At 48.8% G+C, this 14,730-nt stretch overlaps 1 protein-coding gene across 3 annotated transcripts in view; it reads left to right on the forward strand.

Annotated features, from left to right (window-relative positions):
- Nucleotides 1-11,316, forward strand: part of LOC142560598 (alpha-ketoglutarate-dependent dioxygenase alkB homolog 7, mitochondrial) — a 29,908-nt gene extending 18,592 nt beyond the window's left edge. The window contains exon 7 of one of the 3 annotated variants that reach the window (XM_075672812.1): nt 10,869-11,316. In XM_075672812.1, coding sequence (XP_075528927.1) covers nt 10,869-10,877 — 9 coding nt within the window. In that variant the 3' untranslated portion in view covers nt 10,878-11,316. Of the gene's footprint in view, nt 1-28; nt 528-10,868 lie in introns of those variants that run through there. The other 2 variants (XM_075672809.1, XM_075672811.1) reach the window with 2 other exon arrangements.
- The last annotated feature ends 3,414 nt before the right edge of the window (nt 11,317-14,730 follow it).

The raw sequence follows: 14,730 nt of genomic DNA on the forward strand, positions 1-14,730 counted from the left end.
GTTGCTTTTGCCTCTCACTGTGACGCAGCAACAGGACCAGATCAAGATGCTTCGCGACCACATCGTGAGTGAGATCAAGGAGCGCGAGTCGCTCATCAAGGAGCTGAAGAGTCAGATTGATAAGAACAAGAAGATGCTTGAAGACCTGAAGCCCCGCAACTGACCTCCTTCCCGGCTCGGGAAACTACTCGGCTGGGTCAACCTGGAGTACCCGGATCACACTGAAATGTCGTTTCGGGTTAACTCATTCCTCTATTGACCGGTGATTCGCGGAGGTGGAAAGAATCAAACGAAATTTGAGACGCTTTCGTATGCTGTTGTGGTGAAGTAAAACATGCGCAGTGCCTGCAGCCTCATTCTCGGGAGCATTGCTTTTACAACGGATAGGAGCCCTCGAGCAATGTGCAATGGAACGCTTAAATTACTTTCAAGAGCCCGTAGCGGCTAAACCCATATGCCTATAACATAAAAGTGTTCAATGAGATTAAATATACCATGGGAAAACTACTTGTTATATGCTGACAAGCAGGATTCACATCCACACATTACGAGTAATCGTGGCTTAACCCTGAAATACCCAAACACAGTTCCACATAAAGGAACATTACGACAACGCGTTCACTTTTACTTCTCACCACTGAGAGTGCACTTGTGCAAAAAAAATGGAATGAAAAATAAATAAACCTTTGAGTTAGAACATAATTACTATAGTAATTACGTATTAGTTGGTTTGATGAGCTATTCCTAATTGAAAACTTGCTTCAACATTCAAATACACTACCATATATGCTATGCGCAAATTTTGTCGTGCTTAAACAAGGAATTTCAAGGCGTCAAACTCAGCACAGAATGTATGTATATGATACGCTCGGGGATACTTAGTTCAAAGTCAATTGCACTTTCTTTCTCGCATCGCTCACGGCTGCAGCGCGGCTTGCTCTATGAATCACGTCAATCGCATTTCCGGGATGTCCCTGTTCGTGGCTTTCCGGTATTGTGCAAGCTGTGTACGGCTGAAATACTCTGTTGCAATGACAAAGCGGTCGCGAATGCAGGCTGGTTTGGCATCGTTCGAAAGGTTGACGTAACGCGACAGCCCATCGCCAACCTTTACTGCCAGACGATCAGTTAAGCGGCTGCGACATGAAATCTAGCTTGGGGTACTACTATGGACATGCTCGAATTCCGCCGTACTGTAAAATTCGCCATCTTGGCAGGTCTTGGCCTACAGGGCGGCAAGGGCCTCTCTGATTGGCTCAAGACGCCAAGACGGCGAAATTTGACAGTTTCTCCACACAATGCCCTGCAGAAGGAAGGTGCGGTGCTCCCGTGTGGGAGCCGAAACACATTTCCTTCTATAAGCTTTCGTGGTCGCTGTCCGCTTTTAACTGTTGTCGTTGCAGATGGATATAAGCAGACGGATATAATCAAAAGGAAAGCGTTCAGAAAAACGCTGAAGCATCTGATAGAGTCAAGTTGTGCGATTCTGTGCGGATTCCACTGCTCGCCGTATCTGGAGCCACTTATCGCAGCTCTTCACGTCTTATAAAGCTTTTTCTTGTCGCCTGTGCTGCTCGCGCAGGGAGGCCTACACACCAGCTTCGTCTTGTAGCGTTTTTGCCTGAAGGTCCGTTTGAACTACAGCGACCATAGACAAGATCTGGAACCCCGTGGTGCCTTCGTGGATGACTTTGCTGAATGTTTGACAACAGAACGTTGAACTTGCTTCCACCATTGTGCATTCCTCGTTCTATGACGTCATCATCCCTCATCACACCTTTACGGTCGATGGCGCTGAGCTAAGCACAGCGGTATCTAGGATTCCATAGTCCAATGACGCGTTGCAGCTGGCAAGCATGTCTGGAAATCATTATCATCATCACAATCGCTTTAGATTGTGAAGCGCAGTGATACATTGTGTCGCGACGTGAGACCAAGAAATGGACGTGAGGAATATGACGCATGTGGCAGAAAAGCTCGCTGGTTGTGACGCGGGCATCTTATGTTCAATGTGCCTCATTCTTCAGTGCAGTTCTCGGTGAACCATCGCAGCCACAGCGTTGAATGGGTGAGTCTAAATAATTTAAAAAATAAGTAAGTCAGCACCAGTGAGAACAGCGTCGTCGTAACACCTCCAATCCTGGCGCGAGCGGTTTGGCCTATACTTTTGCGTGGTATGTCCTTACGTCTTGTATTTGGCGTGCACCTGAAAGCCGTTGAATCAGTACTATCGGAACTGCCAGACTGTATGAATCGAGCGAGAATTAAATGAAACGCGCGCGTTATTGGATTTGATTGGAAAACTCTGTGGTCGAAATTGGAGGCTCTCTGAAGGCCACGGATGAAACGAGCACATAAGCATTGACAAAAGTCAGAATAGTGAGTGTCTCCAGAGCTTTGTGGCTTGGAGTAATCTGATTTTCTTTCCCAGTGATTTGCTATAAAGGAGAAGACCCTGGAATTAAAGTGTGAAGCCCTGGCTTCGTTAAGCATGAGAAACTAAAATTATAGCTTGTGCCTTAGAGCATTCATGACAGACTGGTGCCTGGTAAAGGCCGCAGTGTTTGTCTATGGAAGAAAACGAGGTTGTTGTTGTTGTTGTTGTTGTCCTGAGTGGCCGTGGCACATACCCACAGTGGGGGATTGGCCAAGAATCGGGTGGCTCAATTAGGCGCATAAAAATAATAATACTAACAAGGTTGTAGCGTCCATACTTAAGTGGTCCCTCTACGGGGCAGTCTGCTCTGCCGTCGTTTTCCTCTGCGTTAGAAGCTACCAGTGTATTTCATATACGGTAATTGACCTTTGAACTCTTGATAGCACAGAGTTTTCTACTAAAATTACTAGAGGGGACTGTGGCACACTGCTATAGTTCAGCTACATATACGTACACCACGATAATAATCGCTATGATACATGCGTTTGCGTGATCTTCGTGTTTGTGGCTTTAGTCAATATTGTAGCTTTATTTTGTTACGCGTTATCAGCCTCTATAATTTTTCAGATCTTTCGAAGCAATGCTGTCATTATCAAGCAGAAAGCATTAGACTGCACACTTGCATCATCACTGCGAATCGTTGCGTTTAGAGAGCAATATCTTGCGGAAAATTCTCAACTTGCAAGGACACAAATCCCTTTGAAGCCAGCAGGATGACGTTTAGGTATATCCATCTAGTAACCACTGTTACGATCAACCAAACATAAAACAGGGCTAAGCCGCGGGCAGCGCTACCGGCTCGCTTTCCAATTTAATTACCCTCAACAGCAAATTGCCCTCAACAGCCTCGTTATGCCTGCTCCCCGGCGGGCAAACCAGATTCGAAGAATGTTTACGGTGAAGCTACAACCAGCGGCAAGGCCAGCTTTTGTCCTGCGTATCTTTTTTTGTGCAGAGTCGTTGATCCCACCGCGAGACGGGCTCAGGTTTTCCGATGCCAGCGGTGGCGAGTCCGCCGGTCGGGGTGATTCCGAAGTAAGGGGCACGATGCTTATCCTGTCGCACTGCCATTGCGAGTGAACCATGGCCGAACCCGTGCTATTGTGCGAGAGGAGTAACTGAGACGGGCAACCTGTAGGGGCGCAGAGGACAGCCGGCCATCTGCGTCGCATGCCGACAAAGGACCGGGCCCACTCTTTGAGTGACTGCCGTACACCGCCGGAAATGCCCGCTGATTGTCTGCGTCGCGCACGGGTCTCTAAGAACGTGAAGGTCCGACTCGTTAGACCACAAAGATCAGACATCAGAGAGACTCTGGCAAACTTTCATCCTGCGAGTAACACGAGTCTATATTCCTTTGTTTTTTTTCGTCATCACGACGCGCACGTCGTCGTCTCCTTCATCCTTCCGCGAGGGCCACTGCACCCAGTCGAGTTCGCATCACCATTTCCACGCTGGCTGAATCGCCCCATGCCTGCAGCTCCCGTAAAAACTGGTGCCAGAGTTTCTTCTGTAGTTCTTGTATGAAATTCTGCGCTGGATAGAACATAAACGTGGGATTAGGGCGCATAATTTGTTCGTCATTTGCCATCGACGTCGCCTGCGACGAGTTCCTGTCGACAGCGTGTTTAACTTTGCCATATGTTCTGGGCGAGCCTGTAGCCTTCGTGCTATTTGGTCTTGTCACGTGTTTTAAGCCAGCCTAGCCAACGATCACAACTAGGCTCCTGCGTGGAGCAATCAAACAGAAGTGGCCCTCCATCACGTTCCTAAAAAATTAAATTATGGCGTTTCACGTACCAAAACCACTTTCTGATTATGAGGCACGCCGTGGTGGAGGACTCCGGAAATTTCGAACACCTGGGGATCTTTAACGTGCACCTAAATCTAAGTACACGGGTGTTTTCGCATTTCGCCTCCATCGAAATGCGGCCGCCACGGCCGGGATCCGATCCCGCGACCTCGTGCTCAGCAGCCCCATCACGTTCCTGCTAATGCATCAACACCGACGTATATGCGTTTTATTTCTGCCTGCGTAATGCCTGTTTGACGTGCTGCGATTTCGCACTGCGACTTCGCATTTCCGTCTTGCATGCACCGATCGCGTTGGCGGCGAATTTCGGTCGTGCGAGCCCGCAGGGGACGACAAGAATTATTCTTGGCGCAGCCTTGTTAAGTCTGTTTCGCTGTAGACGAAGTAAAACAAACCAGAGACTGTTTTTATGAAACACTTTTCGTATTTGAACTCCCCACTCTACCAAAACAAAGATATACAATACCTTCGCAGATGTGTACCCAACCTGAACAACTGATACAACGAAGACAGCGAAGCTGTACGTGCGAGTTGAGGCATATGAGCAAGCGCAGAGGCCATAACTATTTGCGAGGACGGTTGGCTCGTGCGGTGCAGGGATGTGTAAGGAATACCAATAGTAAGGAATACAAGTAGGGACTCCAGTAAGGAATACCAACAGGGACGCCAACCCTTCGCCCTAGAATACCCAAATACCCTCTGCAAATCAAACGGGCCCACCACTGATCTGCACTCGCAAAGTTAGCCCAAGACCTCCACTCGCTGTAATACAAGTTAGGCATGTAAGCTTTTTGACGCCAGGATAAATGTAACTTGTGCATTTGGTTACGTCATTTCTGCCCTAGTGCCCGTACGTCGGCTCTCTGCAGCAAGCAGAAAAATTGTCGCGTACCCCACTGTGGCTGCGTCCCTGATACAGCTTACCCGATTTTTGGAATTTAAAGTTTGCAACTGCCTTGTCTCCAAGTGGGTTTTAAATATCCTTCGTTGTCTCCTTGTCTAACTCTTACAGCCCTAGAGAGGTTGGAATGAATTATTATGTCAATCTGGTCAAGTTTTACAGAATAATCGACAAAATTCAGGAGAGCCGGTGGTATAGTGGCAACTGCGGGCTCAGGCATCGTCTTAAACACGTCATACACGACAAGGCGTCATGTTGTGTGCACGTCCTATTGTATATAACGCTCCTCGCCGCAGTCTCCTATATATAAATGAATCTCTTCAATTTCTTTATTAAACGTCCACCGCTGTCACTTCAGGCCCAGCAATAATCGCATAATCAGCGAAACTGGCACGGATGTTATCACTACGAAGATTATTTTTATTATTGCTTGTTTTGAAAACATATATGTATACACTTGACAGGAAAGGGAAAGCTAGGAGCTGGCTGGCGACTGCCACCGGAAGGGGCACGACGCCTGCCTGCTCTTCAGAAAGGAGGGGAGAGAAACATAGAAATGGAAGATAGGAAGAAGGGGAGGAAAGGAAGAGCAAGATGACAAATCTCAAGGAATAAAGCATAAAACACACAGCACAGGTCACGCACAGTAGGGCCGGTCACTGTAGGTCACGCTACCAAAGAATCCTAAAATAGAAGAAATAGTGTCTGAGGTCCTGACATTTGAAAACAGAAATAAGCTACAAACGTGAACATACGTCAGTTACTTTTAGAAAAGTAAGTAGAGCGCGATCGAGCCTGATCGCGTCGAGACGCACAACCGCTGGGGTACAAACATTGGTCGAGCGTCGTACACCGCAGGCTAAGGAGATGGTAGTCCCTCACTAGCGACGTTCTCTGCGCAGTGAAAACGGGACACTCCAATATTAGAGGGTTTAAGATTAGGCACGGGTTTGGGTACGGGCTAGTTGGTATTCCATGGTATCAATCGTCACTTACAGCGCATACATAGACGAGGGACAAAAAGGACGACGAAGACAAGCGCAGACACAGACGTTAGGGTCTGCGCATGCGCAGTAGCCTGTCCCCTAGTTCTTGCGCACGCAAGCTGCTTGCGTCCCCTAATCTAAAACCCTCTATTAGGGACTGAAGTGTCTCGCAGCAACTGTAAGACGTACGCGGTGGACTGGCCACACGACGTTGTCGGCATAAATGTTCGCACCCGTTCACACAGCAAAACCTTAGCTTGAGTAGTTGTGCTCTAGCGCGACGAGGCAAGCCACGACCGCGAACGCGGGGTGGGAACGTTCCATTTGCGACGCGTTGGTCTAGATGCTGCTTGGGTAGGTGTCGACGAATCAGCAGGCGGGCGTCACCAAGCTTGCACAAAATTTCAGAGCAGACGGGTCATGCAGGTGAGTGACAAACACACCCAGCGCGCACATGCACAGTAGTTTATTGCAAGTTCTATTTCAGTTTACTTTTACCAAAGGTAATGTCGGCCATCAAGAACAATGCGCGCCAGATTCAGTTAGAGTTTGGGTCTGTTCTTAATCGGAACTACAAGCCTTCGAATGAATTGGGTAGTCGGCAAAGTAGCAGTGACAACACAAACTTGCAATAAGCCGCGCAAGAGAGAGAGAAAGACAGAAAAAGGAACAGGACACAGCTATAAGATTAACGATAACGGCGAACCTGACATGACAATGTAGTAGCAGTCACTGGTTGTTTATTCAAACTGAATATTACTGCTGACTGCACTGTAACTGTCTCGCTACATGTGCTGACACCTGAAAGGCGGTCAGCAATGTGTGGAGTTGAGGGGAAGGAGGCAATGGGAGAGGGACAGAACATATTCTAGAAGGAAGGAAACTGTATAGATATTGTACGGTTGGGTGAAAAAGAAATAAATGAATAAATAAAAACGACTACAAAAAAGCCTTAGTTCGCTTGACAACGTGCTGGTCACTCGCCTGCTACATCCTTTGCGATATTCCCCTCAAGGATGTTGCCTTACCAACAGTCCTGGATCCATAAACTAAGCGCACATCGGGCGGCCGCAGCCGTCATATATAAGTGCGAAAATGTGCACCTTCCGAAGAGTCTGCCATAATAAGAGCGTAGGCCTACATAATACAGTTTGGATCAACAGGCGGGCTATGTGCGTCGTCGCCACCCATAAACACTCAGGTGTGGCTGCGCGCCGCGGCGTCATGACGTCTCCGCATCATAACACACACACACACACACACACACACACACACACACACACACACACACACACACACACACACACACACACACACACACACACACACACACACACACACACACACACACACACACACACACACACACACACACACACACACACACACACACACACACACACACACACACACACACACCGTATCCTTCTCCCTCTAACTCCTCCCTTGATACCTGCCAGGGAGGCTATAAACACTTCCGGCAACGAAATGGGAGGCAGCATACATCTTCGTGCCAGACAGCGCAGCGCGTTCGTTCTACCTGCCCGGGCCTGTCATTGCACGGAAGGAGGCGACATGCGTTTGTTAAGGCGAGTACAACGGACGCCCAAACGAGCCGCCGTTTTGTGGCTTGTGCACGTGCGAGTTTGCGTGCAGCGCGTGCTGTATCTACACGCGACATCTGGCGGCGAAAGGCGCGGGACTCCGCAAGAATGGAGACCGCGCGATTAACTTCGGCCTGACTCGAAGAGACGAACGCGAGGGAAAGACGTGCGGAGAGTGAGGGCCCCAATGAGACAAAAGGTAAAAAGAAAGCCGCCGGCTTGGCTATTACGCGAACAGCCTGCGCTGGAGCTCGGGGCTCGAGGTCGAGGAAAGGTTGAGGAAAGGGACCGGCCGGGCAGGTCTGGTTACGTTGCGTTTTCGACTGTGCGTGTACGCTGCGCATTAACCTGGTTAGTGTCCGAGACAGGCATGGTCTACACTGCCTTCGCTTTCGCCCTGCTGGCGCTCGCAATGACTTTGGCGGTGCTCGTTGAACGCACAGAGGCGGTACCCGGTACGTATTGCACGGCACTGCAGTGACCGCATTTAGTGCATGCATATGTGACGCTGGAATTCGAGAAGGGCTTGACTAACCATTATTTTATAAACGCAGTTTTTTTTTTGCCACGTGGTAGCGTCCGTTCCTTGGAGCCAGTCAGCCTTAATTCAGCTTAATTTCTGCTGATTCCATTTAGTACGGCAGCCCTGCTCTGCCGCAGAACCCGCCATATACACTTTTTCTTCCAACTCCGCTATGCCCATGAAATGTGTTGGACAAACTGTGTGGTATACGTTGAAAAAAAAAAAAAGAAAAACCTCAAGGGTGTCATGACCGGGCTTGCAGAAGTTACAGCGCTACTCAGTGTTTGAGAGATGTAGAGTTGTTACCAGGTTGTGCAGAGCGTGGTGTAAATGGTCTCTCAAGCAACATTTCATGACATGGATCACCGCGAACAGCTTCACTGAGACAGTGGCAGCTTCGCACGGCAGGCATCGCAGCTGCTGTCTACTTACACCGAGCACTGAAGCAAGGACTCCACCGAGGACTTAAGCAACAATGTCCTCTGCTTTCACAGTTCACGCTTTATGCAGAGGACATGCAGAAAGACGACTGGAAGTCAATGAATTAGGTTTTGATCTACCTTACATCCTTAATGGACAAAAGGTGCAGCGAAAGGTCTGTGGGCTGATGTATGCGGCCGATGTAGTGCTACTAGCGTACAATGCAAGGCACTTCCAGAGACTTGGGGGTATAAGTGGTAATGCAGCGACGAATCTAGGCCTTAAGTTTAGCACAAAGAAATTGGGAATTATGATTGTTTTTGGTCTAGATGGTAGATGTGTATGAATTCACAAAACTTACCCGTTTACTCCGTGAAAGTGTGACGTGCTATTTTTATTTTATTTTATCTTATGTCACAAGAGAGCTGCAAAGTTGCGGAAACAGGGTACAGACCCCGACAAGCCCTGATGGCTTTTGTCGGCGCCCCAGCATATGTACGTGTTCTTTTTGTATCTATGCTGAAATAAATTTGAATTTAATTGAATTTAATGAATAGACTAGTAATGACGTGGTATAAATTCAAGAGGAAGTAATACCCACAGTCAAACAGTTGAAATACCTGGACGCATACATAAACGAAGGCAAGACCTGCTCAAGCGTCCACCAAGATAATCTAAAAATGAAGGGGAGGCGGTATGCGGCAACAATGAAGCATAGACCACCTTGGGGTTACAGTAAATACGAGGTGGCGCGAAGAATCTGAAAAAAAAAGTAATTGTGCCAACGCTAATTTGCAAGTGCAATTCTGTGCTTTGAATCAGAAAGATTGTCGGGGTTGGACATTAACGAGAGGTCAGTGAACCGACTGGCTTTGGGGGCCCACGGTAAAACCAAAATGAGGCCGCGCAAGGCGACATGGGTCGGACTTTTTCTGTCGTAACAGACGCGCCGAGCAAAATTACTTTCGAAGAATGGTTAAAGTGCACAAATATCTGTACTTCAGAAGCGTGGACACGGAATGAAGGCAGAGGTCAAGAAAGTTGGCAGCCAAGTACAGGGTAATTGAAAGTGTACTCAGACAACCATCGGGGAGCCATAAAGGAGAAATTGAGAGAAACAAAGACGGGCAACTTGGATGCAAAGAATGGAAACAAGGAACACCATGGAAATTTACAGGCATTTCAAGGAAAATCTGCACGATAACACAAAGCCAGGCCACCGCCTTGCCATTAGAAGACCTAGATTGTGGCTCGAGGACAAAAACATACCGGACCAAATATGCGCCACATGATGAGGACACGTGTGCGCTGCAACGAAAACCCGAAAGTGGGCTACCAAAATTGGATAAAGCATGAGTAAGGTGCCTCTGACCGAGTTATTGAATAATTGTGCTTTTTTTTAAAATTTATACATAGAAAAAAAAATGGGAAGGTAGGCCTGCTAAGAGGCCGGTTATCCCGAAAATGCACACGAGTCCTTTCATGCATACCTATATCTGTAGCATCCATCATCCTCATTCTCATCATAATTTATGTCTGCAGGAGGACGAAGGGTTCTTCCAGTGATTCCCAATTACCCCTTTCTTACGCCAGCGGACCCCGTCTTATCCCTGTAACGTTCTTTTACAACAGCGCGTCCTCGTCAACAGTCTCATCCTATAGTCCTTTGCGCTGTTGTAAAAGAATGTCACACCAACTTGCCCAAGTTTCAACAGTTATGCCTGTAAATTTCCTGGTTTGATCACACCTCCCACCTTATGCCTGTAATGTCCTTTTACAACAGCGCAAAGCAGTAGGTAGTCATTTGCGCTGTTGTAAAAGAATGTCACACCAACTTGGCCAAGCTTCAACAGTTATGCCTGTAAATTTCCTAGTTTGATGACACCTCCCATCTTATGCCTGTAACGTACTTTTACAACAGCGCAAATGACTAGGGCTAAACGAGTGCAGATACACAGCGCTGTGTATCTGCACTCGTCTCGTCCTAGTCCTTTGCGCTGTTGCAAAAGAATGTCACACCAACTTGCCCAAGCTTCAACAGTTATGCCTGTAAATTTACTAGTTTGATCACACCTCGTTTATAGTCGTCTGCCATATCATCGACTGCGCTTCCGTTCTCTTGGCACCCATCCATATACGCACGTGAGCGATGAGTGCATTCTCCGGCTCTTCTCTCTCCCGCAGAAATCGTGACGGACAGAAGGTGCAACGTAGCCGGCGAGACCTACAGGGTGGCGAGGGCTGGCTGTGCCGAGACCGCATGTGACCAGCGCCCCGCGAAGGGCGCCTGCGGAGGCAGGATCGTGCGAGGTTGTTTCTGCAGACCGGGACTGCGCCGCAACCGACAGAAAGTTTGCGTACTGCCCGTCGAGTGTCCCTGAACGGTATAGCGCATGAAAGACAGTCGGCAGATGAACGGCAGGAAATGAAATCAACGAGACGCGCAGCCCGTGTGCTACCCTGAGCAAAGGCCGGAACGAAAGGATGGCGAGACCGACTATACACGAGCCCTGCGCGCGCGGACGTATATGCTGGCCAGATCGAAGTAAACCTCATTACCACGACAGATGAGCGTCGAGTCCATTTTATGGTGCTCAAGAAAAATACATACGTACATGCATGAACGAAACAACGTGTGCCGTTTCATTCTTGCTGTTATTTCGTACTGTAACCAAGCAGTTTAGTAGGTTTGGTAAAAAGGACAAAGTGCAACGAAGTGCAATACAAAATATATTCACTGACGATTACGATACTCCCTAACGTGAAATTTCACCGCAGATCTATAGGTGTTTTCATTTCGCGGTGTATTGGCTGGCGCGGAAAATCTGTCTCGTGCGGCACTTTGTAAACGGGGCGAATTGTGGCGCGACTGCCACACCAATCGGGAGGTTGCGAGAGGCAGCGCGTGGATGACGCGTGGGCGCGATTCAGAGCAGCCGCCGCAGACAGACCTCCGCTCATGCAGCGCTTTGTTTCCATACAGACGACGCGCGCTACTCTGGCGCCAACTCGTAGCCATCTTCACCGCAGAGCCCGTCTTGCGTGGCAATATACTCTTCTCACGCTTTCGCCATGCCCTCCTCCTCCCCTTTACGCGTCATGGTTCCCCTGCACCCTGTTCCTCCACTTTCCCCCTCGCGCTCTCTTAGCTACCGCCGTCTCATCCGCAAGGGACAGGATGAAAGGCGCGTTCGCTCTTTCATCATTCGCTCGGTTACGCCGACGACGACGACCCTCGCCACAGGAACGGGTGCCTAAGAGCTGCGCTCTAAAATAAAAAGATTGCACTGGCTTCGTGATGGAGTACCCCCTTTTGCTTCGCCGTCCTACATACTGGCCAAAAAGTGAACGGCACGTTGCGTCATTTCCGCCTCCTTAGCGGACGAGTGCGTCTAGGTTAAGCACTATGTCTAAACTCAGGCACAACAAGGAGGAGGAGGAGGAATAAACATTTATTGTAGAACCAGCACTTTATGATGGCCGGGCCTAAGCCTCCCACGAAGGGACGTCGAGGGCTTGCCTCGCCGCCGCCTCGCGGGCGTGCTGGGTCGCCCAGGTTTGGTCGTCGAGGGCGGAGCTCCGCAGAGCCTCATGCAACCTCGACGATGTCGGTCGGGATCAGGCACAACAACAGTTCCTCTTTTTTTTTTGCCCCATAGGCGCATTTTCTGAAAACGTGGGACTCAAATGGAATTCGCCGGAAGTGCATACATCGACGCTGCGTAATCACAGAAACGTAGGGACTCAGAAACGCATAAACCTTATGCCGCTTTTCGGAACCGCGGCCTCGCACACATGGCGACTTCCGCGGCAATCCGTAACGGATCCGTTTATTGCCCACCTGGACATACGTATGTACATCCGGATTTGGGAAAGTCCGAGCGCTCGCTCGAAGAATCGGACAACATCCGCAGATCGACCATCACATAAGCCGCAGTGCAGGCACATCATTCGCCCAACTGTAGTCTACGCGTGACAGCATGATAGTCACGCAGCCTTCGACCCTACGACACAGGAAAAAGATGTCGCGGAGCATTTCGGACGTTAGGTACAAGTTGAGCATATTGCGGTTTACCGCCCTCGAGCGTTATCGAGCGCATATATTCTTCTGCGCTAATGGTGCCGCTTCAAAGAGCGCTTGTTCTAGAGTCCGCTTGCCAAAGCAAGGCTTGCGTAACGCTATTGACGTGATTCAGGTTGCGAAGCTTCGCTTTGGATCTAGGATGATATGTGCGCTTGAGTAACCGCCGGCGTATATCTTATTGTTGTCTTCGACAGGGCAATCGGCTGGGGAGGCGAGGGGGCGCCGTACCTTTTGCTCTGGGCGCGACCGGTTTATCTGCTTCAGATAAGTGACGTCTCTACAGACGTCCCATCTGTCTGCGAATCCTCGCCGCCATTTCAGCGTAAACACCGAAAGACGGCTGAATCAGTCGGAACGAAAACAAACGGCCGGGGATATTGCTGTTCGATGACAGAGAACGGAGAATGATCTTCAAATCCACGCTCTCGCCTATTGGTCAAGGCGGCAGGCGTGGGTTGTCCAGCGCTATAGGTATGTATACGTGTAGTAAATCGAAATGACTTGTGCATTTACCTCACGGAGGGAATGCAAAATTTTATCTTGCAGCTAATCATTATTACTGTCCTTAATTTTTGTTTCTTTCCCTTTTCGTTTCGTCCATTCCGTTTTTTTAGTCATGTTCAAGATAAGACATTCGCAAAGACGCTTCTGTCTCATAAGAAAAATGCATACTTATTTTGTAAATTATTATTATTTATCACGTTGACATAGTAAGCACTACACATGTACATACACAAAGACAATACAATGGCCATAGGGATAACAGCTGAAGTTTTCTAGAAACACATAAAGGAAAAAAGAGTTCGAGTTTGCATCCCTGACGTGCTCGCACTGGCGCAGCACGCGTCTATGTCTGATTCAGAATGATGGTCTAGCGCTGCTCTGAGTTGGCTGATAATGAGAAAATAAAGGCAATTTGACGAAGGTCCATGCCCTCCCACATTAATCACACACAGCTCACATGGGAACTCAAAGCGCACGTGCGCTTACCTGGCATCATGAGATGAGGCAAGGCACATGGAGGGAATAACCAGTGAAGCTGGCCAAAAAGAACACCGTGTAAAGAGTTAACGGCACTCAACATCGCATCGCATAGGTATTGCTGGCAGGACGAGATAGAATGAAGTCTGAATCCAGGGTGCTGCAAAGGTATGCCGATTCATTCGTAAGTTTCCAAACAGTGATAGCGAGAAGTCTTGTCGACTGTCTGTTGACTGTGCTCGGAAGAGAGCCTTTGCTCAGAGACGATTTCCGAGAAGTTCTCTATCACGTGAGCTCGATATATTCGAGCAAAGAACGACGCGCTCGTTCGTGTGTCATTTCGCAACTGATTTCGTGTTGCTCGATCGTTATCTCGAGGGGCTTCCGGGGGAACGCCGCTGCCTTTCGAATTGTACGCGTCCTTGCTTCAGCTGTGTCGAGTGTTTTCGAGGTGTCTGTGCCGGAAAAAAAGTGTCGCGCGTGCAATTGCAGCTGCATTACACATCTCCTCGTAGGGGATGAATAACAATAAACAGAGATAGCAGCGTGAACACGCATTATCCAGGCGTTTGTCAGAGTAGACGACGTCACCACCACCCATTGTGCTTAGATGGCGGCTCTCGGCAAAGTTGTCTGGATGAAAGGCACATTCGGGCTGCATGTTCAACGCATGTTGACGCTTTATGTTACGTATAGGAGCTCTGCGCCGTCGTTTATACAAAAGTGCATTTTACTCACCGATCGCGCTGAAACTTTGCGAGAAAAAAATATTGGCGAGGCATTCAAAGCGATAGCAAGGTTTCACGTTACGCCGAAGGTCGAACATCCTTGGAAGGCGTTCTAACAATGCGCAGGGCCGATATGCTGGCGCGACGAAGCGCGCGAGGCAACTTCAGCTGCGCATGTATAGCATAAACATCGCCCTGGCAGTTACCAGGCGTCTCACGACGCTGACATCATGAGGAGTGCCGCCAGAGGTGT

This window comes from Dermacentor variabilis, chromosome 10, assembly GCF_050947875.1.
Source record: "Dermacentor variabilis isolate Ectoservices chromosome 10, ASM5094787v1, whole genome shotgun sequence".
In the NCBI taxonomy this organism is placed as follows: Eukaryota; Metazoa; Arthropoda; class Arachnida; order Ixodida; family Ixodidae; genus Dermacentor; species Dermacentor variabilis.